At 62.6% G+C, this 23866-nt stretch overlaps 16 protein-coding genes across 16 annotated transcripts; 7 read left to right on the forward strand and 9 right to left on the reverse strand.

Moving 5' to 3' along the window:
• Window positions 1-95: 95 nt before the first annotated feature.
• OSTLU_8289 (predicted protein) lies at window positions 96-488 on the forward strand (the record flags this gene model as incomplete). The annotated part of the gene is made up of 1 exon (XM_001419612.1): window positions 96-488. A coding segment is annotated over one exon (393 nt), but the record flags the coding sequence as incomplete, so codon positions are not given.
• A 190-nt stretch (window positions 489-678) lies between these two features.
• OSTLU_16903 (predicted protein) lies at window positions 679-3633 on the reverse strand (the record flags this gene model as incomplete). The annotated part of the gene is made up of 2 exons (XM_001419815.1): window positions 679-1904; window positions 2502-3633. 2 exons carry the CDS (start codon window positions 3631-3633, stop codon window positions 679-681), a joined length of 2358 nt encoding a protein of 785 aa, XP_001419852.1.
• A 123-nt stretch (window positions 3634-3756) lies between these two features.
• OSTLU_33669 (predicted protein) lies at window positions 3757-4803 on the reverse strand (the record flags this gene model as incomplete). The annotated part of the gene is made up of 1 exon (XM_001419816.1): window positions 3757-4803. The coding sequence occupies one exon, from the start codon at window positions 4801-4803 to the stop codon at window positions 3757-3759; it is 1047 nt and encodes a 348-aa protein (XP_001419853.1).
• Window positions 4804-4908: 105 nt separating this feature from the next.
• OSTLU_34654 (predicted protein) lies at window positions 4909-5607 on the forward strand (the record flags this gene model as incomplete). Its single annotated transcript, XM_001419613.1, has 1 exon — window positions 4909-5607. One exon carries the CDS (start codon window positions 4909-4911, stop codon window positions 5605-5607), a length of 699 nt encoding a protein of 232 aa, XP_001419650.1.
• A 119-nt stretch (window positions 5608-5726) lies between these two features.
• OSTLU_34954 (predicted protein) lies at window positions 5727-6509 on the reverse strand (the record flags this gene model as incomplete). The annotated part of the gene is made up of 1 exon (XM_001419817.1): window positions 5727-6509. One exon carries the CDS (start codon window positions 6507-6509, stop codon window positions 5727-5729), a length of 783 nt encoding a protein of 260 aa, XP_001419854.1.
• Window positions 6510-7116: 607 nt separating this feature from the next.
• On the forward strand, window positions 7117-7668 carry OSTLU_93295 (predicted protein; the record flags this gene model as incomplete). The annotated part of the gene is made up of 1 exon (XM_001419614.1): window positions 7117-7668. A coding segment is annotated over one exon (552 nt), but the record flags the coding sequence as incomplete, so codon positions are not given.
• Window positions 7669-8158: 490 nt separating this feature from the next.
• OSTLU_33673 (predicted protein) lies at window positions 8159-9824 on the reverse strand (the record flags this gene model as incomplete). The annotated part of the gene is made up of 1 exon (XM_001419818.1): window positions 8159-9824. Exon 1 carries the CDS (start codon window positions 9800-9802, stop codon window positions 8159-8161), a length of 1644 nt encoding a protein of 547 aa, XP_001419855.1. The 5' UTR covers window positions 9803-9824.
• An 802-nt stretch (window positions 9825-10626) lies between these two features.
• On the reverse strand, window positions 10627-12001 carry OSTLU_25086 (predicted protein; the record flags this gene model as incomplete). The annotated part of the gene is made up of 1 exon (XM_001419819.1): window positions 10627-12001. The coding sequence occupies one exon, from the start codon at window positions 11999-12001 to the stop codon at window positions 10685-10687; it is 1317 nt and encodes a 438-aa protein (XP_001419856.1). The 3' UTR covers window positions 10627-10684.
• A 1110-nt stretch (window positions 12002-13111) lies between these two features.
• OSTLU_34819 (predicted protein) lies at window positions 13112-13705 on the reverse strand (the record flags this gene model as incomplete). Its single annotated transcript, XM_001419820.1, has 1 exon — window positions 13112-13705. A coding segment is annotated over one exon (594 nt), but the record flags the coding sequence as incomplete, so codon positions are not given.
• Window positions 13706-14309: 604 nt separating this feature from the next.
• OSTLU_25087 (predicted protein) lies at window positions 14310-16003 on the forward strand (the record flags this gene model as incomplete). Its single annotated transcript, XM_001419615.1, has 1 exon — window positions 14310-16003. One exon carries the CDS (start codon window positions 14310-14312, stop codon window positions 15996-15998), a length of 1689 nt encoding a protein of 562 aa, XP_001419652.1. The 3' UTR covers window positions 15999-16003.
• A 456-nt stretch (window positions 16004-16459) lies between these two features.
• Window positions 16460-17114, forward strand: OSTLU_16909 (predicted protein; the record flags this gene model as incomplete). The annotated part of the gene is made up of 1 exon (XM_001419616.1): window positions 16460-17114. A coding segment is annotated over one exon (655 nt), but the record flags the coding sequence as incomplete, so codon positions are not given.
• A 113-nt stretch (window positions 17115-17227) lies between these two features.
• OSTLU_34630 (predicted protein) lies at window positions 17228-17701 on the forward strand (the record flags this gene model as incomplete). Its single annotated transcript, XM_001419617.1, has 1 exon — window positions 17228-17701. A coding segment is annotated over one exon (474 nt), but the record flags the coding sequence as incomplete, so codon positions are not given.
• Window positions 17702-17932: 231 nt separating this feature from the next.
• OSTLU_8318 (predicted protein) lies at window positions 17933-18328 on the forward strand (the record flags this gene model as incomplete). Its single annotated transcript, XM_001419618.1, has 1 exon — window positions 17933-18328. A coding segment is annotated over one exon (396 nt), but the record flags the coding sequence as incomplete, so codon positions are not given.
• A 296-nt stretch (window positions 18329-18624) lies between these two features.
• OSTLU_33679 (predicted protein) lies at window positions 18625-19573 on the reverse strand. Its single transcript, XM_001419821.1, has one exon. The coding sequence runs from the start codon at window positions 19267-19269 to the stop codon at window positions 18745-18747; it is 525 nt and encodes a 174-aa protein (XP_001419858.1). The 5' UTR covers window positions 19270-19573; the 3' UTR covers window positions 18625-18744.
• Window positions 19574-19960: 387 nt separating this feature from the next.
• On the reverse strand, window positions 19961-20314 carry OSTLU_9067 (predicted protein; the record flags this gene model as incomplete). Its single annotated transcript, XM_001419822.1, has 1 exon — window positions 19961-20314. A coding segment is annotated over one exon (354 nt), but the record flags the coding sequence as incomplete, so codon positions are not given.
• Window positions 20315-21200: 886 nt separating this feature from the next.
• Window positions 21201-22941, reverse strand: OSTLU_25091 (predicted protein; the record flags this gene model as incomplete). The annotated part of the gene is made up of 1 exon (XM_001419823.1): window positions 21201-22941. One exon carries the CDS (start codon window positions 22939-22941, stop codon window positions 21409-21411), a length of 1533 nt encoding a protein of 510 aa, XP_001419860.1. The 3' UTR covers window positions 21201-21408.
• Window positions 22942-23866: the final 925 nt, after the last annotated feature.

The following is a 23866-nucleotide window of genomic DNA, read 5'->3' on the forward strand; positions in this document are numbered from 1 at the left end:
GGACCGCGAGCTCGAGCTCGCGGTCCCGAAGCTGCACACTTCAAACCTCGGCGACGATGGCGATCTCCGAGCTCGCGCGCAAGGTGTTCCTGACGTACTTCGTCACCCACATCCCCGCCACGATGCTCATCGACGCGCAGGTGGTGTTGCCGCCGCGCGTCGTCCCGACGTTTGCGCGAAACGCCCTGCGTTGGCACATCTCCACGAATAACGACGTCTTGATGGCGCACCAGCCCGCGTGGTTGCGGAGTTTGGTGATGTGTGAGCTCGTGTTCCAACTGCCGTTCTTCTTCGTCGCGATATCGGCGCTGCGTCGAAGAGATGAGGGCGCGAAGGGGTGGTTGTTGGCGTACGGCGCGCACACGGCGACGACGCTCGCGCCGATTTTGCAATACATTTGGGAGAGCGACGCGATCGCGAGCGAGCTCGAGCGATGGAAGTTGATTGGGGTGTATTCGCCGTATCTCGTCGTACCGCTGTGGATCGTGTCGTGCACGATCGGAGAGGGGAAGATTTTCGTCGACGCGAAGACGGCGAGGAGCGCGTCTTCGAGGCGGAAGCGGGCGTAGGTCGCGGTGAGTTGACGGTCACTTTTAGTATTGAAAATGATCAAAACTGCCGAGTGGTGTTGGTCACTCGTCATGAGGAAAACTGTTCTTCGTTCGAAACGAGACGTCCCTAGTTCGGGACGTTGTGGATCACCTTGCCGGCGTCGATGGAGATGATGTTCGCGGGCGCGTTGGCGGCGCGAACGAAGCCACCGCTGTCTCTGCAAGGAAGGTCACAGCCCCAGAGATTGCCGTTGCCGTCGAGAAGCCAGAGCGCGGTGGCGCCGACGGTGATTTGACTGATCGTTGCGGTCGAGAGCGCACTCGGAATGGAGATTGTGGACCAGTCGCCGGTCATGTCCGAGGCTTTTCGTTTCAGCGTCCTTCCATCTTGGTATACGACGAACGCGTCCGAATCGCCGACTTCGACCTGCTTGACGGTTTTTACGTGTTGACGAACCCATCCGCCATTAGGCAGTTCCGCGCTCCACATATTGTGTTGCTTGTTCATGTGAAAGTGGTGCGTGCGACCGATGGTCACTTGGACACCTTTTCCGCCGCCGTCATCGGCGAAACCCCAATCGCCCGAGCCGTCGACGGGACGACTCCACATGTATCCGCCGGAGGTGTGTATACTCGTGTCCGTGACTCCGATGAGCGCATCGTAGCCCGCGTCAAAGTCAACCATGGTGCCTTGGGCGACGCCGTTGGCTACGGGATTGTTGGTTGCCGTATTCCAGTTATCGCGAGAGAACTGATTGAGGTCGGCGTTACGCGTCCAGGCGAGAGTTCCAGTCACGGTATTTAAACCCCACGTGTTGAACTCTCCCGAACTCACCGAGGTAAAGTGACCTTTGTAGTTACGCCAGACATCAGTTTTCGCCACCGATTCTTCGATTCCCCAGACGTTGTCCGCGTCGCCGGTCGCCGGACCGGTGCACGCGATGAGCTTCACCGTCAGCGGGCACCGCTCGAGACATCCAGCCCACGTCGTCTCGAATCGACGCACGCCGTCGACGAGCCGCATGCTCGACCTTTTCGGAATCACGCGATTTCTGTACGCGCCCCCGCCCGCGGGGACGTTTGCCAGGCACGTCGCGTTCGCGAGTTCGCCCGTCGCCGGAAACCGCTTGTTGTGCCCCAGTTCGAAGATGGTCTCGCCTCGCGCGTTCACCAGCCCGAACCCGATCTCCTCTCCCGCGCGCACGCGCGCTCGGCCGACGTATATCGTCGACCATCCGCTCTGCGTCAGCTCGACCCCGCCCGCGCGTCGGCTCGCGCCGCCGAACTCTTCAATCGGATCGTCCCCTCGTCGCAGCAACCGCACGCTCGCGATGTCGGACGCGTAGAAGTCCTCTATCGGCGAGCGATCGACGACGTCGAGCTCGATGCACCCGACGTCGACCTGAAACTGCACCTCGAACGGCGCGCCGGCGCCCTCGCGAGACGCGCGCCCGCGCGCGACGATCGACGCGACCGCGACGGCGACGACGGCGACGGACGCGATCGTCGCGCGGCGTCGGCGGTGACGCGCGACGTCGAGCTCGTTCGCCGCGCGGAGCAGCGCCGTGGACTCCGTCGCGTCGCGCGCGGGCGCCATGACGCGTCGGAATGTGCGGAGTGGGGTGCCATGAATGACGCGTCGTCGGAATGGGGTGTTACAACGGTTGGCGGAGCCCTGACTGACCCGGCGCGGCGCGCGGAGGATTTCGATCGATCGCGCGCGCGACGATCGAACGATGGGCTACGCGCGAACGGCCTGTTGAACGAATGATTTCGACGCGCTCGCCACGATGAAGACGTCGGCGCGCTCGAGCGAAGCGCCGACGATTTCGCGGGGCGAAAACGACGCGGCGGCGCGCTCGAGCGCGACTCGCGCGGGCGCGAGCATGCCCGGGACGAAAGAATAAAGCGCCGGCTCGTCTGCGCAAAGAAACACGAGGCGTGATCTACCGTCCAGGTCGTCGTCTTCGAACCACCTGAAGTCGATGATTGGTTTTCTGTGAACGAAGACGGCGAGCGGAGCTCCGTCGTCGGCGTCGTTCCCGGACGCCGGCCATAGAAATAAAACCTTGTCGTTGTGGCTCGCGCACAGAGTCGCGAGCATCGTCTTACACGAACTCAGCGCCAGTCGCACGCCCGCTCGTTCGATACCTCGCGCGTCGCACGCCAAAGTTTTCTGTTCAAACCGCGCGACTTTTTCGTATCCGTCTCCGCGCTGAGACTCGCGGAAAATTCTCGTCGATGCCGTCGCGTCGCACGTCAGCGGGTGCGTGAGCGCGCGCGTGATCCGCCAAGTCAATTCATCGATCCATAAAAGGGCCTCGTTCGACACGCACGTGACGATGAGACGTCCATCCTTCGCCCGAACGCTCGGCGCCGACGCGCCTCGAATCGTCGCTCGCCGGAGGCCTTCGGCCGAAAAAATCTCCAGCGCCGGTCGCGCCTCCACCGCGCACGAATCGTCATAAATTAGAATCTCCTGCCCCCCTGCGCCGCCAAACTCGATCATCTGCGCATCGAAGCCCGGAGGCAAGCGAAACGAGATCGCGCCTTCGTACGGCGCCGTCGCCGAGAACACCTCCACGCGTTCGCGCGCTTCGTCGTCGCGCGTCACGAACGCCATCCACCGTCCATCTCGCGACCGCGCGTGCGCGCTAAATCTGGAGCTACTCTTCCTCGCGTGCGCGATTCGAACGAAGTCGAATCCGTCTCGGTCGTCGAGCATCGTCGTCGACGCGTCGCCGTCGCCGGCGAACGCGAGCGCGCCGTCGCCCGCGCGGAACGCCCGCGAGCACGCCCCGATGCCGCGCGCGACGCGCTCGAGCGTCAACCCGCGGTCGTCGACGGTGACGACGCACGCGGTGCCGTCGTCGAGGACCACCGCGCAGACGTCGCGCGTCGCGTGCCAAGCGACAGACGCGATTGTGCTTTCAAACTGTATCGCCTTCCCGACGCGTTCGTCGACGCGCGCGGCGCGCCGGAGCGTCAGATGGACGCCATCGCGCACGAGCGCGCGCGTGCGGTCGGGGCTGAGCGCGACGGAGCCGCGAAGATCGCGGTCGTCGAGCGCGAGGGCGGGCATGCTGTGCGGCTGGCGCCGGCGCGCGTCGCGCCGGCAGTCGGTGGCGCGGTCTATCTCTCGCATAAAACTACGGCGCGGCGCCGCGCGGGAGCTATGTCTAATAACACTGGCTGCGTCGATCACTCAGACGTTGCCGTCGGCCTGGACGCCGTCGTAGGAGACTCTGTACGCCGGGAATTGGCTGGCGTCGATGACGCCGCAACCGATGTCTCGCACAGTGACGTTCAAGCGACCGTTGAGCATTTTCCCACGCAAGTGACCGGGCATCGATCCCGGGTACACGTTTAACACGCTGTGCACGATCATGCGCGAAGGGCCGCCGAAGAGCAAGACGTCGCCCGAGTTCAGGCGCACGACTTTGTGCTCGGGATCGTCAAACGAATATTTGTACCCAAAGTCGCCGCTCAGCCCTACGGAGAAACTCACGATGGGCGGACCCGTGCGCGATTTTACGAGCTTTGGATCTTCACTATCTTTGTGCCACTTGAACTCGGCGCCGTCTTTGTAAAAGTTTACCAGGCACGTCGTCGGGTTCATGTTTGTCGGCATCTCGGCGTCCGCGGCGCACGCCGCCGCCACCGCGTCCTCGCACATCTGCGTCAAAATCCCGTCTGGAAACGCATCGGGTTCGAGGATCATCCGCCCACGACTACCTTGATTCAGCTTGAACGTCCCATCTCCCATCTTCGCGAAGAAACCTTGCCCGCGCGCGGCGTCGTCGGATCCTGATTCGCCGAGCGCGAACGATTCGCTCGCCAACCACATTTGCGCCTCCACGCTCAAAAACTTCCTCAAGCACACCAATCCTGGTCCGAGACGCTCCGTCTTAAATCCGTGCGGCTTTTTCTCTCGTTCACGCGTCGATTTCACCGCCGCGTCGTCGTCTAAATCCCGTCCGACGCACTCTCGCAGCCGCCTCCGGTCCAACGCCGACGGCGTCGTCGCGATCACCTCTCGCGCCGTCGCCCTCGTCACCCCCCCCGTCCGCGCGCACTCCACCAATACTTTCGCGAACTCCGACGTCGTCACCTCCCGGCGCTGAAACGCCCGCGCGTGCGCGCGCAGCGCGTCGTACGCTTTCTTCGCCAGCTGTCCCCGCAACGCCTTCGCGAGCTTCTGACACCGCCCTCTGGCGCCTTCGCCGCCCGTCGCGTCTCGCGCGTCGTCCATCGCGGTGTCGTCCGCGCCTCGACCGCGCGCGCGTCGACGCTCGACGCCCGCGCGCGCCGCTCTGTCGCCATTCGTCGACGCATCGCGTCGCGTCGCCGCATCGTCATGACGGACGCGCGTCGCTACGACCGCGCGAACGACCCGTACTACGTCGTGCGCGACGAGATCGCGCGCCACGTCGACGACCTCGCGCGCCGCGCGCGGAGCGGCGCCGCGAGCGCGACGGTAAGCGCGGCGCTCGAGCGAGACATCGAGAGCGCGCGCTGGGAGCTCGACGAACTCGACCGCGCGATCGCGGTCGCGGAGCGCGAGAGCGCGCGGTACAAGCTCGACGCGCGCGAGATCGACGAAAGGAAACGGTGGAGCGCGCGGGCGCGCGAGGCGGTGGACGAAGCGATGGCGACGACGCGCGCGAGGGCTCGAGCGGGACGCGCGAACGGGGACGGCGACGGCGACGCGAACGGGACGACGACGCGAACGGCGGGAGACGCGGGCGTCGGTGAGGCGGGATTCGACGATCATCAACAGTTGCTCGTGCGAAGGCAAGACGAGGATCTGGACGACATATCGGCGAGCATAACGCGCATCGGACAAGTCGGTTTGACCATCGGCGAGGAGCTCGCGTCGCAGTCGAAAATGTTGGAGGACTTGGACGAAGACGTCGACGGCGTCAACGCGAGGTTGGCGGCGGCGGAGCGAAAGATGCGAGATGTTTTGAAAAAGGTCGGTCTGCGCGGACAGCTTTGCGTGATTTTCTTCTTGACCGTCGTGTTGTTCGTCTTGTTCGCGATCGCGTTTCAGTGACGCACGCGGCGTCGGCGCGTCGCGGTTCGCTAGTCTAATACTTGCAATATTGTACTGTACAAACACTTCCTTCGTCTTCGTCCTCTCTAATCGTCGCCGCGCGCGCTAACATCGTTTATTTAATCGTCCCACGACAACACCTTGGTGGTGTCCCAACGCGCGACGCCGCTTCGCGTCACCGCGTCGTCCACCATGCGCTCGGCGTCCTCCAGCGCGACGTCGACGATTTCGTATCCGAGCATCCCTCGCATCGTCCCTCGCACGCGTTCGAATATCTCATCGCGCTCGTACCCTCGATCGCGCAATCGCGTCACGAAATCTCCGTGCGCGCGTCCGTTCCTGTACGCCGGCGCGCGTTCCGGCGTCTTCAGCGTCGCCGCCATCGCGTCCTCGTCGTAGTCGTACAGAAACGACGTGTGGTGCAAAAACCTTCCCCTCGTGATCGCCTGCGCGTTCCCTCCGAACTTTCGCGTCCCGAACGCGTAATCGTTCTCTCGCAGCGCGAACGTCCCGCACTTATCGAACACCCGCGCGTACACCTCTCCCGTCGCCGCCATCACTCTTCGCGGGTGCGTCTCGCGTTCGCGCACCATCGCGTCGTCGCCCGCGTTCATCGTCATCCCCACGAACAGCGTGTCGCCGTCGCACGCGATCGTCCCACCGCCCGTGAATCGTCGCACGAGTTTCACGTCGCGCCTTCGCGCCTCTCGCGCGTCGACCAAGCGCTCGACCGCGCCGGAGACGCCCAACACGACGGCGCGTCGCGCCGCGCCGTCGAGCGTCGTGAGCCAATCCTCGCTCGCGCGGTGTCGCAGCAGCCCCTCCTCGAGTCGCAGGAACCGCGCGATGTCGACCGATCGCGCGTGGACGTGGTACAGCGCTCGCGACGCGCCGCGCGCCATGCGCGTCGCGCGTCGCGTCGCGATGTGTCGTCATCGGCGGCTCAGCCTTCGTCGGCGTTCGCCACTCATCGGCGCTTCGGCGATGACGGACGTCGAGCTCAAGGCGTCGCGCGCGCTCGAGGCCGCGCGCGCGTTCCTCGCGCGCTCGCCCGCGAGCGCGCGCGCGCCGAGCGCGACGACGCGCGCGAGGAACGCGCTGAATGTGAATCTCGACGCGACGTTTTCCGCGGCGACGAGCGACGACGCGAGGACGGACGCGGACGCGGCGACGACGGGACGCGCGCCGGAGACGCCCGCGTCGGTGGCGTTGGAGCTGTCGAGCGAGAGCGACGACGACGACGACGCGGCGACGGGCGGCGACGACGCGCGGGAGAGAGGCGAGGAAGGGCGACGGGTGAGGCTCGAAGTGGACGAAGACGAGGACGTCGACGACGGCGCGCGCGATGGTGGGGAATCGGACTCCGAGGGCGTGTTCGCGGTGGCGATCAAACGCGAGCGAGACGAGGCGGAGGCGGAGGCGGAGGCGGAGGCGGAGGCGGAGGCGGAGGCGGAGGCGGAGGCGGAAACCGGCGGCGAGGCGGAGGCGAACGCCGAGACCGCGGCGGCGTTGCGAGCGAATATCGACGCGTTGCGCGAAGAGTTGGAAGAGTCGAGATGGGCGCGCGAGGCGCTGGAGACGCGCGTGCAGGAGGCGGAGAAGATCGCCGCCGAGGCGCGCTCGAAGACAATCGAGAGCGCGTTGGATCCGCAAAACCAGTTGACGAACGAGCAAGTGGCCGCGCTCAGGGCGGAGATCGAACAAGTGGAGTATTTGAAACGTTTACTCGCGCGCGCGGAGCAGATGCGTAACGTCGCGCGCGCGGAGACGAAACAGGCGCGCGACAAACACGAGAGCGATTTGGAAATCGTTCGCAAGGAAGTCGCCGTCATGGACGCCGAGATGGAAAATTTACGGCGGCGCGTGAAAAAGGACAAAGCGAAAATTGAGGCGATGGAACGCACGACCATCGAGGCCGCGGATGAATTCGCGACGCTGTACTCGCGACAAGAGAACACCAGACGTCTCCTCGGCGCGTGCATCGTCGCCATCCTCGCCCTCGTCGTGCGCCTCGGTCTATCGGGGCAAACTTTCATGATGAAAAACATGTATCAGTACTGATGTAAGAACATAAACGCGCGCTTCGTTCTAAACCCCCATCGGCGATCATTTGCCGCGCTGACCCGCGACGCCGCCGTCGACGTCGTGTTTCCAGTCGAGAAGTCTCTGTAGCGCGTCGTCGCTCATCGAACGCGTCTCCGGGACGACGTATCGCAAATGTTTGATTTCTTCCACGGCAGAATCATATCCGTGCTGCTTTGCGTGGACATCGCGCAGTTTTTTTGATATCTTGCGTAGTGACTCGAGGTCTTGTTCGTGCACGTACGCGGCCTCGGCGGCGCGGTCGCGAGCCTTCACCCAGTCTGTTGCGCCGACGCCGACTGTTTTCGAGTAACACCGCGCCGGCGCATCGCGAACGAGCGCGCGCCGTGCGAACCGAGTCGTGATCGCCGTGAGTGACATGCGTTTGCGTTTTTGAAGCGCGAGCGGTGTCGGCGCGAGGCGAGGTGTGCGGCGCGCGAATAATTGAAAACAACGAGATGGGATTAAATCACGGCGCCGCCGAGGTCGCGTTGGAGACGCCTAAAGGCTGGACTTCAGCTATCGGGCCTTCGCGAATGAACGCGGCCCAGTAATCGGGCATGAGAAGGGCAAGAATGTGCGGCTCGGTGTCGCGCTCTAACGCGACCTCGAGCGTCAAGACGTCTTCGAGGAGCTTCTCGAGAGATTTGCTCACCTTGGAAAACATCGGACCGAGAGTCTGCGCGGCGCGAGAAGCGTCCGCGGGAGAAAGCCAAAGATGTTCGCGCAAAGCGGGGAGAGAACCCCCTTGAGCGCCTCGCAAGGAGTTGAGTTGTGCTGTGAGTACACCGCGCAAATTTTTCGCTTCGCTGAGCAATCGCGCGCACTCTTCGGCGTCGCCGTCGGCGCGGCAGGCGCGGCCGAACAAGCCCGCTAATAAATACTGCACCTGTTTCGTCCCACGATCCTGCGCGAGACGCTCTAAAATCCAATCTTTGATCATCATTGCCTCATTCGGGCGCTGCCACAACACGTTCACGAGCAACAAGGTGTCGAATTCGCTCACCTCGTCGCGGTTGTTCGTGTACGCCGCGACGCGCAACATTTGCACCGCCTTGAGCAAGCGACGATCGGAAACGTACACCGGCGGCTCACACTTGTCTTGCAAAAACGTTCGTAAGTCAGTGATCAGCTCGATGACGTTCGTCGGTACCTCGGTCTCCGCCGCGGCTTCGTATCGAATGTTCGCAAAGTCCTCCGGCTTGAGTCGGGTGTCGCTCGTCGAGACGCCGCCGTGATCGTTCGCCTTGGACCCGATCGCCGCCTCGCCGCCGAGAGATAGCAACTTCCCGAGCCCACCGGCGGATACTTGTTCGACGCTCGATCGCAATAAAAATCGATCGTACAGCGCGTCCAACTCCTCGCTCTCCGGTAATTCATTCGAAGCGCCGACCAAGCACAACAGCGGCACGTCGACGCGTTCGCTCCCGTTATCAAACAACCTCTCGTTCAATATCGTCAACAGCGAGTTCAAGATGGCTGAATTCGCCTTAAAAATTTCATCCACAAACGCCACGTTGGCGCTGGGCAGATATCCATCAATCTTCCGCACGTACTCATCGTTTTCCAGCCCCTTCATGCTCAGCGGTCCAAACAACTCCTCCGGCACCGAAAACCGCGTGAGCAATCGTTCAAAAAATTGCCCTCCCTCGCACAGCGCGCTCAGCCGGCGTCCAAGTTCGCTCTTCGCCGTCCCAGGCGGTCCGAGCAACAGCAAGTGTTCTCCGCAGCACGCCGCCAGCAGCAACAACCGCGTCTCCGTCTCGCGTTCCACCAAACCTCGCTCCAGCGCCGTCGTCGCCGCCGCGATCTTCCTCGACAGTTCCTCCCTCCGCGCGCTCGACGACGCCATCCCGTCCTTTGCGTGCGCGTCCGCGTCGACGTCGGTCTCTCCGCTCACGATCGGCGCCATGCGCTCGCGCACGCGCTCGCGCACCGCGCGCTCCTCGGCCGATATCTGCGCATCCTGCTCGCGCTGTCGCCGCTTCCACTCCGGCTCGTCCGCGTCCGCGGCGCGCGCGATCGCGCGACCGCGCGGTCGGACCTCGCGTCGGTCGCGCGCGCGCGCCGGGATCGCGCCGACGCGCGACGCGCGCGCCATCGCGAGCGCCATGGATGAATGCGTGCGCGCGCGGCAATCTGACGTCAGCGCGTCGTCGTCGTTATCCGCACACGCGCGCGCGATGCGAGGCGCGCTCGCGACGCCGCGCGCGACGCGCGGCGCGCGACGCGACGCCGCGACGGTCGGTCGACGCGGGCGCGCGACGCGCGCGCGCGCGGCGACGCGCGGCGACGCGACGACGACGACGACGACGACGACGACGCGACGGCGCGCGCTGGTCGCGCTGGTCGCGCTCGCGAACGCGCGACGCGCGAACGCGGGTCCGGCGACGCGACCGTTCGTCGTCGACGCGGTGAAGAACGAGCGATGGGTGGCCGTGGACGCGACGTTCGAGGTGCCGGCGACGTGGGCGAACAGGCCGGGGCAACGCGCGAGGGTGGATAAATACGTCCTGTACACGGATACGTACGGGCCGAATTATCGGTACACGACGACGGTGCCGAAACTGCTCGGCGACGGCGAGGCGAAGATCGATCAACTCGCGCTGGTCGTCGTGTCGAGGGAGGGATTGGAGAGCGTGGGGGATTTGGGGACGATTGAAAGGATCGATCCCGCGCGCGCGTTCGGCGTGGAAGGTTTCGAGGGATTGGCGGCGAGCGAGGTCGCGAAGGCGAGCGTGAGAGAGGACGCGGGCAAGCAAACGTATTATCAGTGGGAGCTCTTCGATGGCCAACATCGATTTTTGATGTCGGCGTGCGTGTCGGGAGGGGGGTTGTATTGCTGGGTCGCTCAAATCGACGGCGCGCGGTTCGACGCCGACGCGGAGACGTACAGGGCGGTTTTGGACTCGGTGAACATCCCGCTCGTGGAAGAATCGCGTAACGATATGTCTAGTCGTATTTATGAAACCCGCTAGTGATTGGGATGCAATAATTATCGCGCTTGTTGTTGTTTCATCGACTCGTTCATCGACTCGCGAAGAATCGCTTGCGCGCGCGACGCCGTGCCTCGATCGACCCCCTCGGTCTTACCGTCCACCGCCGCGTCTAAGAGCTCGAGCACGGTCTCTGCTTTCGCGACGTTTCGACCGGCGCCGATGTTCATCGCCGTGGCGCTTCCCACGTGCGTCGCGAGCGTCGCGGTGGTTTGCAAGACTTCGCTCAAATCCAACGCGTCGTCGGCTTGCTTTCGCAGGTATCCTAAGACGTACGCGCCCGCGCTGCTATCACCGCACCCCACGGTGTCGCCGACTTTCACGCGTGGACAACCGACGCGCGCGCTTTGACCGTCGCGCGTGACGACCATCGCGCCTTCGGGACCGAGCTTCACGACGACCCACTCCGCCGCGGATCCCGGAAAGTCGAACACAGCCGCGGCGTAGTCCGTGGGCGGCGCATTCGCACGCACGCCCGTGAGCGCTGCGAGTTCTTCCTCGGTCGCGAGCACGACGTCGGAATTTTCCAGCGCCACTCTCAATGCCTCCATGCGTGACGGATTCGTCTCGTCGACAAACGTAAACGCGCGAGGCCCCGGATCGAAAAACACCCCCGCGCCGTTCCCCTTGGCCAATTTGAGCGCCTGCGCTACAGCCTGAGGCTTGAGCTCGTCGAACACAAAACCGTTGAGAAACACCGCTCGACACGAACGCAACGCCTCGCGCGCTTCGTTAGAGACGTCGCTCACGTCCCGCATCAGCGGCCACGGGCCCAAATCGTACCTACTACAAAACGCGTGCGAACCGGCGCCGTCGCTCAACACGAAACAAATCAACGTCTCGGCCAAAGCGCTCACGCGCACGCCCTGATCGTCTCCTGGAATCAATTCCACGTGATCAATTCCCTCCAGCGCGAGCTCATCGATCAAAAACTTGCCGTATTCATCGTTTCCGACGTGTCCCGCGCACGACGCTCGCAAGCCCAGCCTCGACGCCGCGATTAAAAAATTACAATTCCCGCCCAGTTCCCACGACTCTCGCGCCGGCGCCGTCCTCGCGAGTTCACCGAGTGTTTTAGTCGTCTTCAGCGACGTCGCGTCTGGGATCGGGCCGGGCGGCAGTAACACGTCCACGCACAGGTTACCGAGCGCGACGACGTCGTACTCTCGACTCGCGCGCCGCGCCACCCTTCGTCGCACCTCTCGCTCGCGCGCGCCCGCGCGCGCGCGGGACGACGCACGACCACTGTGCGCGCACTCTCCACACGCGCGTCGCCGCTCGACGTGCGCGTGCGCGGCGACTCGCGTCGAGATCATGGTGCTCTCGATGCCGCTCGCCGAATCAATCAATCGCGCACGTTTCGCGCGCGCACGCGTTCGTGTCGAACGCCGCGCGCGATGGAGAAGACGAAGACGACGGTTCTACGTCCCGTTCGACGCGCGCGCGGACGTGGTGCGCGAACGCGTCGGTGCGCGCGTCAAAGTGTGGTTTCGACTCGGTGCTGGTTAAGGGGAAGAAGGAGATATTTATTCGAGTCGAATAATTCGACGCGCGACGCCGAAAAGCTAAATCAACGAGCCGCCGGTAAATTTTGCCGGTGACATTGGAGGGTTTTGAGATCTAGCGTCGTTCGACGACGAAGATCCAAAACCGAGATCTTTGGTCAAGGCGGCGAGCGCGTCCAAGGAGTCGGTCGCGAGCGGCGGCTTTCGCGGCGACGAGCCGCCGCTCAGTCGCGGGGAGGCGCCGGGAGAACCGAAACTGGATAACCCAAATGGATCGGCCGCAGGTTTTGGAGGACTTTGGGGAACTTGCGCAGCGTGTGGATGCATCGCCGAAGCCTGCGGGGGCGGTGCGAAACCGAATTGATTCGCCGGCGACGGCGCCGCTCGCGGCGCAGGCGCGCCAAACGACGCGAGCGGGTCGGCCCCCATCGCTGGCTGCGGCGGCGCGTGCGCCTGGTTCGGGGCGTTGAACAAGTTGTCCAAATCGCCCCAACCAGAAGCCACCGGCGCGGCCGCGGGTGCAGCCGCAGGCGTCGCCGCGGGCGCGCTCAAACCTCCGAGCAAATCGTCGATGCTCGACGTCAGCGCCGGCGCCGCGGACGAGGCGGAGGAGTAATTCACCGCCATCACCGCGTTCGTCGCGCGAGGTGGCGGCGCGAACGCCATCACACCCGGCGCCGGCGCGACGCTCGGTACGGGAACGTCTCTAAAAACAATCTTTGGCGCCGCGTTCGCCAACGGCGCGTCGTCTTCGTCGTCGCTCGAATCCGCCTTTTGTCGTCCCGACGCGAACGCCGGCGCCGGCGCGCTCGGCGGCGCCACGGGAGCGCGTGGTTTCACGTCTTCGTCCGCGCGATTCCACGGCGCGCCGCCAGCGCCACCGCCCGAAGAAATCGACGCCGTCGACCGTCGCTCCGAGTCGCCGCCGAGCGCGCTCCCTCCCGAAAACGACCCACCCGCGCTCGACGTCGACCCTCTCCGCGCGTGCGTCCGCGCTTCTTCGCTCGACATCCCCGCGTACTTGCCGCGATTTCTCTCCGCCTTTTCCCTCGCCTCCTCGACCGATCTCGGATCTTCCACCAACGCCTTGATCTTTTCCGCTCGATGTCGCACGTTCACCCCCTCATCCTTCCCTCGCGCGTCCTTGTACTCGAACCTCAGCGCGCCGTCCATCATTCGCCTTCGCCTGACGTCCTCCGCGATCGCTCGATCGCCGTTCGCGACGAGATACTCGACGACGGTGAGCGCCTTGTACGCGCGTCGCCACTCCTCCGGCGCGCTCTTCAAGCGTTTCTCCAGCACCTCGCGCACGACGTCCCACTTCCCATCGCGCGTGAGCCGCGCGATCGCGCGCAGCTGCTCCCCGTGCGGGCCCCAGGGCTCGGAGTTCGTCGCGTCGCGGACGAGCGCTTCGTCGTCGCCGATGCCTTTCCATTGATTGACGCGCTTCTTCGCCGCCTGCGCCACCTCGTCCGGGATCGCGGACTTGATCGTCGTCAGCGCGGCTTTGAACATCGTCGCCGTCGCGCGCGGCGCGGCGCGCGACGCGACGGCGCGCGACGCGACGGCGTGTGACGCGACGTCTCTTGCACCGCGCGACGCCAAAACCAAAACCAAAACCAAAACCAAACACGGAACGCGAAAGCGGGCACGCGTCACTCGGCGACGCGTCGCGCGCCGGACCGGCGACGCGCGCGCGCGCGACGCGTGCCGATGAACGCGTCGACGTGCGTCGTGTGCGGCGCGACGGGACGCGGGAAGACGACGGTCGTGAACGGATTGGTGCGGGAAACGCTGCGGGAAGAGATTCTTCTCGGAACGGACGACGAGGACGCGCGCGCGACGGAGCGGGCGCGCGCGGTCGTCGATGAGGTGCGACGAAGGACGACGCGCGACGACGCGAAAAACGCGAATGCGATGGTGCGCGCGCTCGAGACGAAGCGCGGCGAGTGACGCGCGCGCGGGACCGATGCGACAGAGCGAGACGACGCGGGCGAGGCGCGATGGAAATCGGCGCGCGGCGAGACGCGAAGGACGGACGACGAACGGAGGGGATTGGAGGTGGCGACAGCGCGAAGAAGTGCGAGAAATGATGTCTAGTGATGAGGGGCGACGAGCGATGGAGGCGTGCGTGCGAAAACAGAATGCGTTGGATGTGATGCCGACGAGCGCGAGGACGGGGTGCCCGATAGCGATTCGACGCGCGACGTTGGACGACGAAGATGAAAAACAGGCGGCGAACGGCGTGTTCATCGCGCGAGTCGTCGTGCGATACCGAGAGGAGCATGAACTGGAGCAGGCGTTGCTAGATGTGGCGATTCAGTCGCGCACGGCGGGAGAGTTGGCGGGGAGACTGTGCGCCGGAGGGACGCCGCCAAGAAGAAATCGCGCCGACGAGGACGAGGCGGAGGCGAACGACGGATCGATCGAAGAACTCGCGAGCGTGCTCGGTGAAGACCCAAAAGACGTGAAAGCGCGTGTGTTGGAGTGTTACGATCGATGTGAGCCATTTCTTCCAGCGCGCGTTCGAGATTTGCTCGGACGCGAACGCGTGTACGAAGTCCGAAGCGCTTGCGCCGGCGCCGCACTCACGGCTATTCGTTCTTTTATTTTACGCGTGGCGACGGCGGGTAAGTGGACGCACTGGGGCATCATAGAAGGTACGGTCGAGGTCGAGCTTCCGTTAGCGTACGACGTCAAGTTCGTGGATACGCCCGGGATTGATGCGTCGCAATTCTCTCTCAAGCGATTGCGCCGAGTAATTGGCGCTGAAGCCGAGGAGCGATTCGGGATGTTCATATACGTGTGCGGTAAAGATGCACCGAAAGAGTGGGAGTGGAGCGCTCTGCATGCAATGGGTACGCTAAAGAAGATCGTCACCGAGGGTCCGCGGCTGTGTTTGTGCTGGCCCGTGGAGCTCGTGGTGAACGCCAACGGACGTCCAGATGGCTTTGTCACGAATCTCCAAATCAAAAAGTTCCAGGATCGCACGTTGAAGATGCTGCGATCGGACTCTAATCATTGGCGCGAACGTCTTGATCAATGTATCGTCGCATCCAAGGTCGATGGCTTGCGCGGTGATTTAAGACGCGGCATGGCGCTGGCGTTTGTTCGGGCGTTTAAGCCCGACGCCTCGACGATTTTGAAGTATTCCATGTATCAGCTGGCGTTTTCGGTGGAAGAAGAGCTCAAACCATCACCGCCGAGCGATAACGGCAGTGGAGTCTTACCGAGCACCGCGGTGGTCGCTGACGCAAAACCTTCGACAGACCCTTGTCCGAAGACCAAGCGAAAGATTGACGAAGAAGCCGCGACGAAAGCGTCGCCACCAAAGAAACGCCTTAAGAAGCAACCACGCCAGTGTACCATCGCTGATCCATTCGTGTTCAACGAAGACGATGGTCTTTTTGCCGACGAAGACGCCGCAACACCTCCAATGTTCGGCAAGCACATCGCAAAAACCAAATCAACGCGCTCGCCGCTCGTCGACGCCAACGAAAAGTCTCGCGCGACGGCGGCGGCGCGACGCAAAACCAAACCGTCGAACACCGCACCGAAGCGACCGCTCGTCTTGACGTCGACGACCGTTTCTCCGCCGAAGTCGAAGCATCGAGGTGCTGAAGCACCGCAGCCGAAGCTTTCCCCTCAACTCTCCGCGACGCCCGCGTCCAAGCCTGCGCGAAATCGGCCAAAGTTCGTCGTCGCCTCCGTCGACGACGGTCCCACCCCATCCCCACCCCCCGCGCGTCCGAAACGCCCGCGCGAATGCACGAAACAACCTTGGTGGGTCGTCCAATCGCATCGATAGCTCCATCACGACGCATCGCTTCTATCAATTTATCCATCGCTGACTCGCCGACAGTTACGCCTCGCGCCTCGTCAGCGTCCCCGCGCGCCTCATTCCGAGGCGACCTCGACGTCGCGTTCGACGCCGCAGATCGTCGGAATCGATCGACAGCGCGCGCGTTGCGTTTTCGATCGCATCGCTCGCGCGAGACGCCGCGCGCGCGTCCGGTCACCGCTCGGAACCGGCGCGATTCAACAATCGCTCATTAATCGCCCGACGCGATCGACCGAGCGATGTCGTCGAGCGAAGGCGCGCGGTCGCGCTCGCCCAAGCGCATCGCGCGCGTACACGTTACCGCAGACGCGCGCGCGCGCGACGCGCGGCAAATGCTCGATCACGCGTGGCGGGAGTGCGAAGGAAAGGCGCGAGCGCGGCGCGCGAGAGCGTCGGCGAGAGGCGAAGACGAAGCGGACGACGAAAGGATGGAAGATTTGCACGCCATCGGAGACGTCGTGCGTGAATTGTGCGCGGTGGATGATGGGGTGCTGATGCGATCGACCCTGGGGTGCATGGATGGGTTTAAGGTGGCGTTGCGCGCGGAGCGAGAGGACGACGACGAGGCGAGGAGAGAAATTTGCGTCGCGGCGTTGTTTGGATTGAGCAAGCTCGCGACGACGGCGAGGGAACAAGTCATCGGGGGGGATGTGGAAGAAGATGTGGTACTTGAAATGCTTCGCGTGCAGTGTAAGGCGCCGAATATGCGATTTTCAGAACGCGCTCGGGCGATGTCGACGTACGTCAAGGCGGTGGGCGTTCGGGAAAACTTGACAAACGTCAACGTTCGGACGCCTCCGGCATCGCCGAAGGATAAGAGTGGTAGAACTATAGGTGGCTTAGCGCGAGCGTTTGCATCGCAACAAGAGATGGCAGATTTCAACACACCAGACGTGAGCGACGACGAGGGGACAGAGGAGCGCAGGCAATCGATGAGTTCGCTGTGCGCGTCACCGAGTAGAATCTTCTACTCGCCGAAAATTTTGAGCGGAGATGGCACGGTCGTTGATGAAGCGATCACACCTCCAGGCACAGTTATATGTCGCATCTGCGAACAGCCTGTCGCCAAACGAACTTTTGCCGGTCACAACGCGACGTGCGCTGGATTTCGTCCGTCGTCGCTGGGTTCGAGTGGTTGCGCGTCTGCGCGCACTTCTGCCTCTCTCGCACAAGATGATTCGGAAACTTCAGACCAGATGTCTATTGATGACTTTCGAATCATAAAACTGATAAGTGGGGGCGCGTACGGGCGAGTCTTCTTGGCGCAGAAACGCGCGACGGGCGATTTGTTCGCCGTCAAGGCGTTGCGAAAGCGCGATCTCGTGTACAAGAACATGATGGATCAAGTCGTCGCCGAACGTGATGCCCTGATAGCAGCTGCGAATCCGTTCACAATCAAATTGTACTACTCATTCACCTCTGCGAGGCACGTTTATCTCGTCACCGAATACGCAAACGGTGGCGACTTGTACAGTCTGTTGACGCAGCTCGGTCGATTGAGCGAAGAGCACGCTCGCCAGTACTGTGCCGAGATCGCACTCGCGCTCGAGTACGTGCACTCGAAAGGAATTACGCACCGAGATTTGAAGCCGGGTAATTGTCTCATTGCGTCGGATGGGCACATCAAACTTGCTGATTTTGGTTTATCGCGAATCGACCGAGACGCCGGGGACGCAGCGGGAAGCGGTAGCAACTCGCCCAGCCCTTACAGTGGCACGGGATCGCCCATGTCGCCGAGCAGTGGAGCCGCTTCGATCCGAATCCCAACGCAAGATCCCATGACGACGAATAGTCCGATACATAGAATGACTCTAGCCGCAAACGCGAGACAGAGCCCAACTCAGAGCCCGTCGCGAAAGGTGCATCGACGCTCGGCGTCAAGACACGCTTCTGGAGCTAAGGGTACTCCAGATTACTTGGCACCTGAAATTCTTTTATGCGAACCGTGCGGCGAGGGTGTGGATTGGTGGGCGTTAGGAGTGATGGCGTACGAAATGCTCGTGGGAGTTCCTCCGTTCAATGCGTCGACGCCGTTGGCGATTTTCGCAAGAATCATCAACGGCAAAGTGGAATGGCCAGGAAGTGGCGCCGCGCTGAGTGACGAGTCTAAAGATTTTGTTAACGCTCTACTCGTGCACGATGTAGAAGCGCGTCTGGGCTCGAACGACGATGCAAATGATATCAAGGCTCATCCTTGGTTTGCAGACGTCACTTGGGAACACGTCTACGACAAGAGCGCTGCGAGCGTGTTCGTGCCAAAGCCCGAAAGTCGACAAGATACGTCGTACTTCGTTCCCGCGTCGGATTTAAGCTTAGGTGTGGAGTATCCAGTCGGAGAGCGAAGAATGAGTGAATCTCACGCAAGTGAAGACAGCTCGAGCATGAAGGAGGACGTAGTCATTCCTGTCCCCACGCCAGAGGAAGTGGATGAAATCGAAGATTGCGACGAGGAAAAGTTACGGGCATTCACGTATAAGAACCTCGCCGAACTGGCGATGCGAAACATGAGGGTTTCCGGAGGGTCTGTCACACACTCAGCCGCCCAAACGAGCGGACTTCCTCGTCGAGGCTCGGTTGGCAAAGACTTAGCGCACCAAAATTGATACTGTAGATGAAATTCTATGCGTCACACTTCAAAACTAAGCGCTCGCTATCGGACAGAAGACGAGGATGTTTCCGGCGTTCAATTGATGTGCGTTCTGCGGGGCTAGAGCTAATGGATGCGCAAATCGCGGCGTAGCAAGACGCGGGCGGGACGGCCGAGCGACGACTCGGCGCCGGCGGTTTCTTGCGCTTCGCGGATGAAATCTGAACGTTCGTAAAGAGCGATCGCGGCGTCGTTGTCGTGCTGGACGTGGACGTACAGCGTGTGCACGGCGTATTCGTCCCTCGCGATGATGGACGCGCGCTCTATCATGCGCGAGGCAACACCGGTCCGTCTCGCGGCGGGCGCCACGCCGACGTTTGATAAATACGCGCGTCTTCCGAGCGAGCGCGTTCCAGCGAGTTCTTCCGCCGGTAAACGATCGCCGATGTTAATGTCTAACGAACCGACGATCAAAGACGTCTCGGCGCCGTCGCGCACGCTCAACGATGCCGGATCGAACTCTCGTATGTCGTACTGCGCCGACGACGCGGGCGCTCGAGCGACGATGAGCACCACTTTCACGTTCTCGTAACCGACCTCAGCGCCGCACAGCTTGTTCGTCAGCGACGTGGTTTCGTTCTCAATCTTCATCGCGACGTGCGCGCGCTTGGCGAACGCGCTTCGGTCGCTCGGGACGTTTTGGCTGAAACTGAGCGCTCGACACGCCGCGGCGCCTACGACGTCGCTCGCGTGCGAGGAGACGTCGATGGTAATCGCGGAGCACGATGGGCTCGTCGTAGCGCGCGAACATTGTCGAGCGCGCGCGCGGGTGAAGACGGGCGAGACGCCGCGCGACGGCGCGACGACGGAGGACGCCATGCAGTGCAGTGCGGCGACGCGCTGGGCGATTTACAAGTCTAAGTCATCGACGCGTAGCGTTCCACGACGTTTCGCCGGTCTTAGCGTTGTAGTAATATGTTTTTCCCTCTGGAGTTTGCGCCGTCATCCAATCGCTCGGTGGCGCGGAGTACGCGTCGGGGTAGTATTGCGCGCCGGGCGCCGACGTCGGGGCGTCGAACGCCGCGGAACCGGCGGCGGAGGACGGATGCGCGAAGGGCAGAGGTGGCAACGTGACGTACGATGTTCCTTGCGTAGAATGCATCGCATCGCGCTGCTGTGGCGGCGCCGGTGATGTGTATCCTTGGACTTCGATCTGAATGTTTGACGGGTCGGCAAAGCGATGGGGCGGCGTTCGCTCTGGCGCTAACGGTCGAGAAGCGGATGGGGGTGTCGCGGCTTGCGCAAACCCTTGCCGCAATTGCTCCGTCGTTGACGCTTGCCCAGTCGAGGTCGACGTGCGCTCGCGCATGGCTTTCTGTAAAGCTTCGAGCCATTGCGATCGCTCGCGCTCGGAATCGGCGACGAGATACTTTGTCCCGATTCTCGCCGGTAGAGCGCCTTCGAGATGGATCGCGTAAGGCTTGCCAGCCGCCGCCTCTGACGCGACGGACACACTGTCGATGGATTCTATCGGGATCTCTCCTCGAGTCACCGCGCGCTCGTTCACGACGTTGGTCTTGAACCACACCAAATGTCCTTGCTTCAACACGAACCATCGCTTGCGCCACGTTCGCAACATCTCTCCTTGCTTCGTGAGCCATCCCGAGTACTCAGGGGTCTCCCAGAATCGAATCCCCGCGGCCGAAGACGTTGCCGTCGCGCCTGATCCCACCGTCGTCGCCTTGAGATTCATCCAATCCGATCCGCTTGACACTATGGTGTCCATCGCGTCCAAACCGTTCAACTCGCACCACTGAAAAGCCGACGTCGTCAACACATCCACGAGCGCCGCGATCGTCTTTACATCTGCGCTCAACGCTAACGACGTCTCGCCTGTGCCTTCTTTCGCGTGTATGCTCAAAATCGTCGGATCCGTCATCGACCATTTCGCTATTCTCGGCAGCTCGAACGCTCGTCTGGCTTTCGTCTCGTCGCCAACCGCGAAGCACTTCACCCCATCCAGCCCGACTTGCGCGATGACGTCTTCTATGTCGTCCCCGTCGTTCACCGGAAGTGTCATGCATCGATAACGCACGTTCCCAGCGGGTGCACCGGGAATTTCTCCCGCCTGCGCGTCGCGCGGTCCGCTCGCGTCTCGCGGCGTCCCGTCGCTCCTCGCGCCGGCACCGTTCTGTCCATCGTACGCCCCTTGCATCACCGCGCTCCCGTGCGAACTCGGCGTGAGTGTCACGTACGATGTTGTCGGGTACCTCACCGGCGTCGACGCGTACGGGTCGGTGTTATACGGGTCCATGACGAGATTGAGAATTCACAGCACGGGCCTGGTGCCGTGTGATTCGTCGCCGTTTGTCGCGCGTCCACGCGCACGAGACGCGTTCGTGCGTCGCCACGAAGGGTTTAAAGGGTTTCTGGACGCGTGAGCGCGCGCACAGCTCGCGGGCGTCGCGCGCGCGCCGATTTATGAGGCGATGAAGCTAACGACCGAGATTCTGGTGTGGTCCCTCTCTGAGGCGTGAGCGCCGCCCGCGCGAACGCGCGCAGAACGCACTTCAAATTGTCGATTTAAGTAATCAAAAAAGGGTATGTTACATGTGTGAGTGTGTCGGTGTGACTATACTAGCTATCGTGCCGTCGATCGCGAACAGAATAAGCAGAAAGCGAAGCGTCGCCGAGCTCGTCGAGCGGCGTCGCTCGTCGCGAAACGCAAATTGAGCGGAGCAATCTTGGATGCGCACAGAATGATACTCGCGTCAGCGAATACTTAAAGATTTACTCGTACACGTCAGGCGTGCTGAGCGGAATGGGTGAAGTGAACGTGGCTCGCAACGGACCGTCCTTCGCAGCGTCGTGCATGCCGCCGAAGACAGTGTTCGTCTTTCTGTCTCGCGGCGTCTTGAACTCACCACCGTGGCCGCTATCCTCGTTGAAGAGCGGTACGGGCGCTTTACCGCGAGATGACGAAGACCGAATGCTGTACTTGCCCGGACGCATGCCCGGCGTGAGCGGAGACATGAAACCGTGGGATGGCGTTGGACGAAGCGGAGACATCTGTCCGGCGCGAAGAGGAGACAACGCAGTCGCGGGAAGTGAGCTCGTAGAGAAGAAGGGCGAGAGTTGAACGCCTTCGGAAAGTAGAAGAGTTCGCAGCGGTGACTGCTCCACAGACTTGCTCAAGTTCGAGTATTCACTCGATAAGTCGTCGGTATGCTCAAACGCTCGAAGCGGCGACCCCATCACCCCCGTCAACTTGAAATCCTCTATTATGAGGTCATCTTGCAACTCCTTGGCCGCCATCGTCGTTGCAGCGACGGTCTCTCGCGAGCGCGCTTTAGATTTGGAGACTTTCGACGCCTTCGCGGCTCCACCTCGTGGAAGCGCGGGGGAAGGACCGTTGTCGTTGTTCTTGCAACCTTCGCACTTGCAGTAATCTTGGCACTTGACGCCCGCCTGGAAGCACTCACAATACTTCTTCAAGCACGCGCTCTTTTTGCAATGGCAACCCTTGGTGTGACGCGCATCGTCGCCTGCATCAGCCATGATTTTGCTCTCGAACGCATACGGGTTGCGCTGCTCAATCTGCTGTCTCGTCTTCGTCACGATAGCCTCGTTCTCCGTCGTGTTTTGGCACTGCTGACAAGAGCAATCCTTGCAAAAGGCGCCGGCGGCGAAGCATTCGCAGTACAACTTGAGACATTTGCTCTTCTTGCAGTTGCACTTCTTACTCGCAACGAACTCTCGGCACGCACTGGCATTCTTCATGGCACTCGCGTTAGATGCCAGACTGGAGTTCTTCGCCGTCGCGACGCCGCGCTTCGCTACGACAGCCTTGGATGCCTCCACGCCGCCGCGCGGCGCGCGAGCGCTACGCGTGCCCACGCGAGGAGAATCCGCATCGAAGTTCTTCAGAGTCTTCGTGTAACCTTTCGTCCATTCGACGCTCGCGCCAGTCGTGCTCGAACGTTTAGACGCAGAATCCTCGTGACCGTCCCCTCGCGACGCCCCTCCTCGACGTGGATACGAGCCTTGCTCTTCGACGCCGATGACGGAATCATCAAACTCGTCGTACATGTTTTGCAAGACGTATCGATCATCTTGAAGTGCTTGGACGTCCAACTCACCAAATTCAACATCGAGTTGCCTTCGCGCGCGCCCACCACCGCCGTTTCCTCGTTGAATCGACGCCTCCGCGCTCAGCGCCAAGCGCGCGACGTCCGAAACGCCGCCGCCGTTTGTCGCCTTTCCATCGCCATCACTGCGTCGCCGAGCGTCATCCGATGCATTCGTCAGTCTCACGCGATTCATTTCGATCGTGTTCACCGCCAACTCGCGTCTGACCACCCTATTCGAGCGCCCTTCGCGACGTCGATTCCCCTCTCTTCTCTCGCGCGCTCGAGGCTCCCACCCGCCCGTCTCCCGGAGACGGCCACCGAAACGCGCGCAATCACCCCGCGGCCGCGCTCTCGCGCGTGGACGACTCGCGACGTACCTCATCGGTCTCGATGGAGAATTAAAGCACGGAACTTCCGGCGATCGCACGCCCACGGACGAGACGTAACGCGTCGTGCTCGCGTCGCTCAACTGCGCGCGCGACATCGCGATCGGGCTCAAACTGGATGCGCAAAAATTGAAGAATCCCGGCGACCCGAGCAACGCGGTGACCTGCGACGCGAACCGATCGACGCGTGATTTTCGTCAGTCCCCTCCGCATCGCGCGGTCCGTCGTCGCCCCTCCCTCGCGCGCGCGACGACGGTTTAAAATCATCACATCGATTTGCGCGGGAAAACTCGATTGCGCGTGTTCGCGCGCGAACACGCACGTCTTCGTCCGTCGTTTTCGCGCGTCGTTCGGGCGTTTTGCACCCATCGTCGCCCGCGACGTCGCGCGCGATTTCTTCGTCGTCGTCATCGCCGCGCGCGCTTCGTCGCGTCCGCCGCGTCGCGCGCGCGGTCGCGCCCATCGTGCGCCGCGCGGAGTGCGGCCGTCGTCCGGCCTTTGGCGTCCTCGCGTCCTCGAGCGCATCGTTAAATACGAGATTTGATGGCGTTTTCGGACGCACGGCGCGATGGATTCGCGCGCGATCGTCGTCGTCGGACGTTCGGACGTTTCGGCGTCGGCGCGAAGGGACGCGCGCGACGCCGACGACGACGACGACGGCGACGGCGACGACGACGACGACGACGACGACGACGGCGTCGACGCGTCGTCCCGACCGCGCGCGTCGGCGGG

This window comes from Ostreococcus lucimarinus, chromosome 9 (genome assembly GCF_000092065.1).
Source record: "Ostreococcus lucimarinus CCE9901 chromosome 9, complete sequence".
Classification (NCBI taxonomy): Eukaryota; Viridiplantae; Chlorophyta; class Mamiellophyceae; order Mamiellales; family Bathycoccaceae; genus Ostreococcus; species Ostreococcus sp. 'lucimarinus'.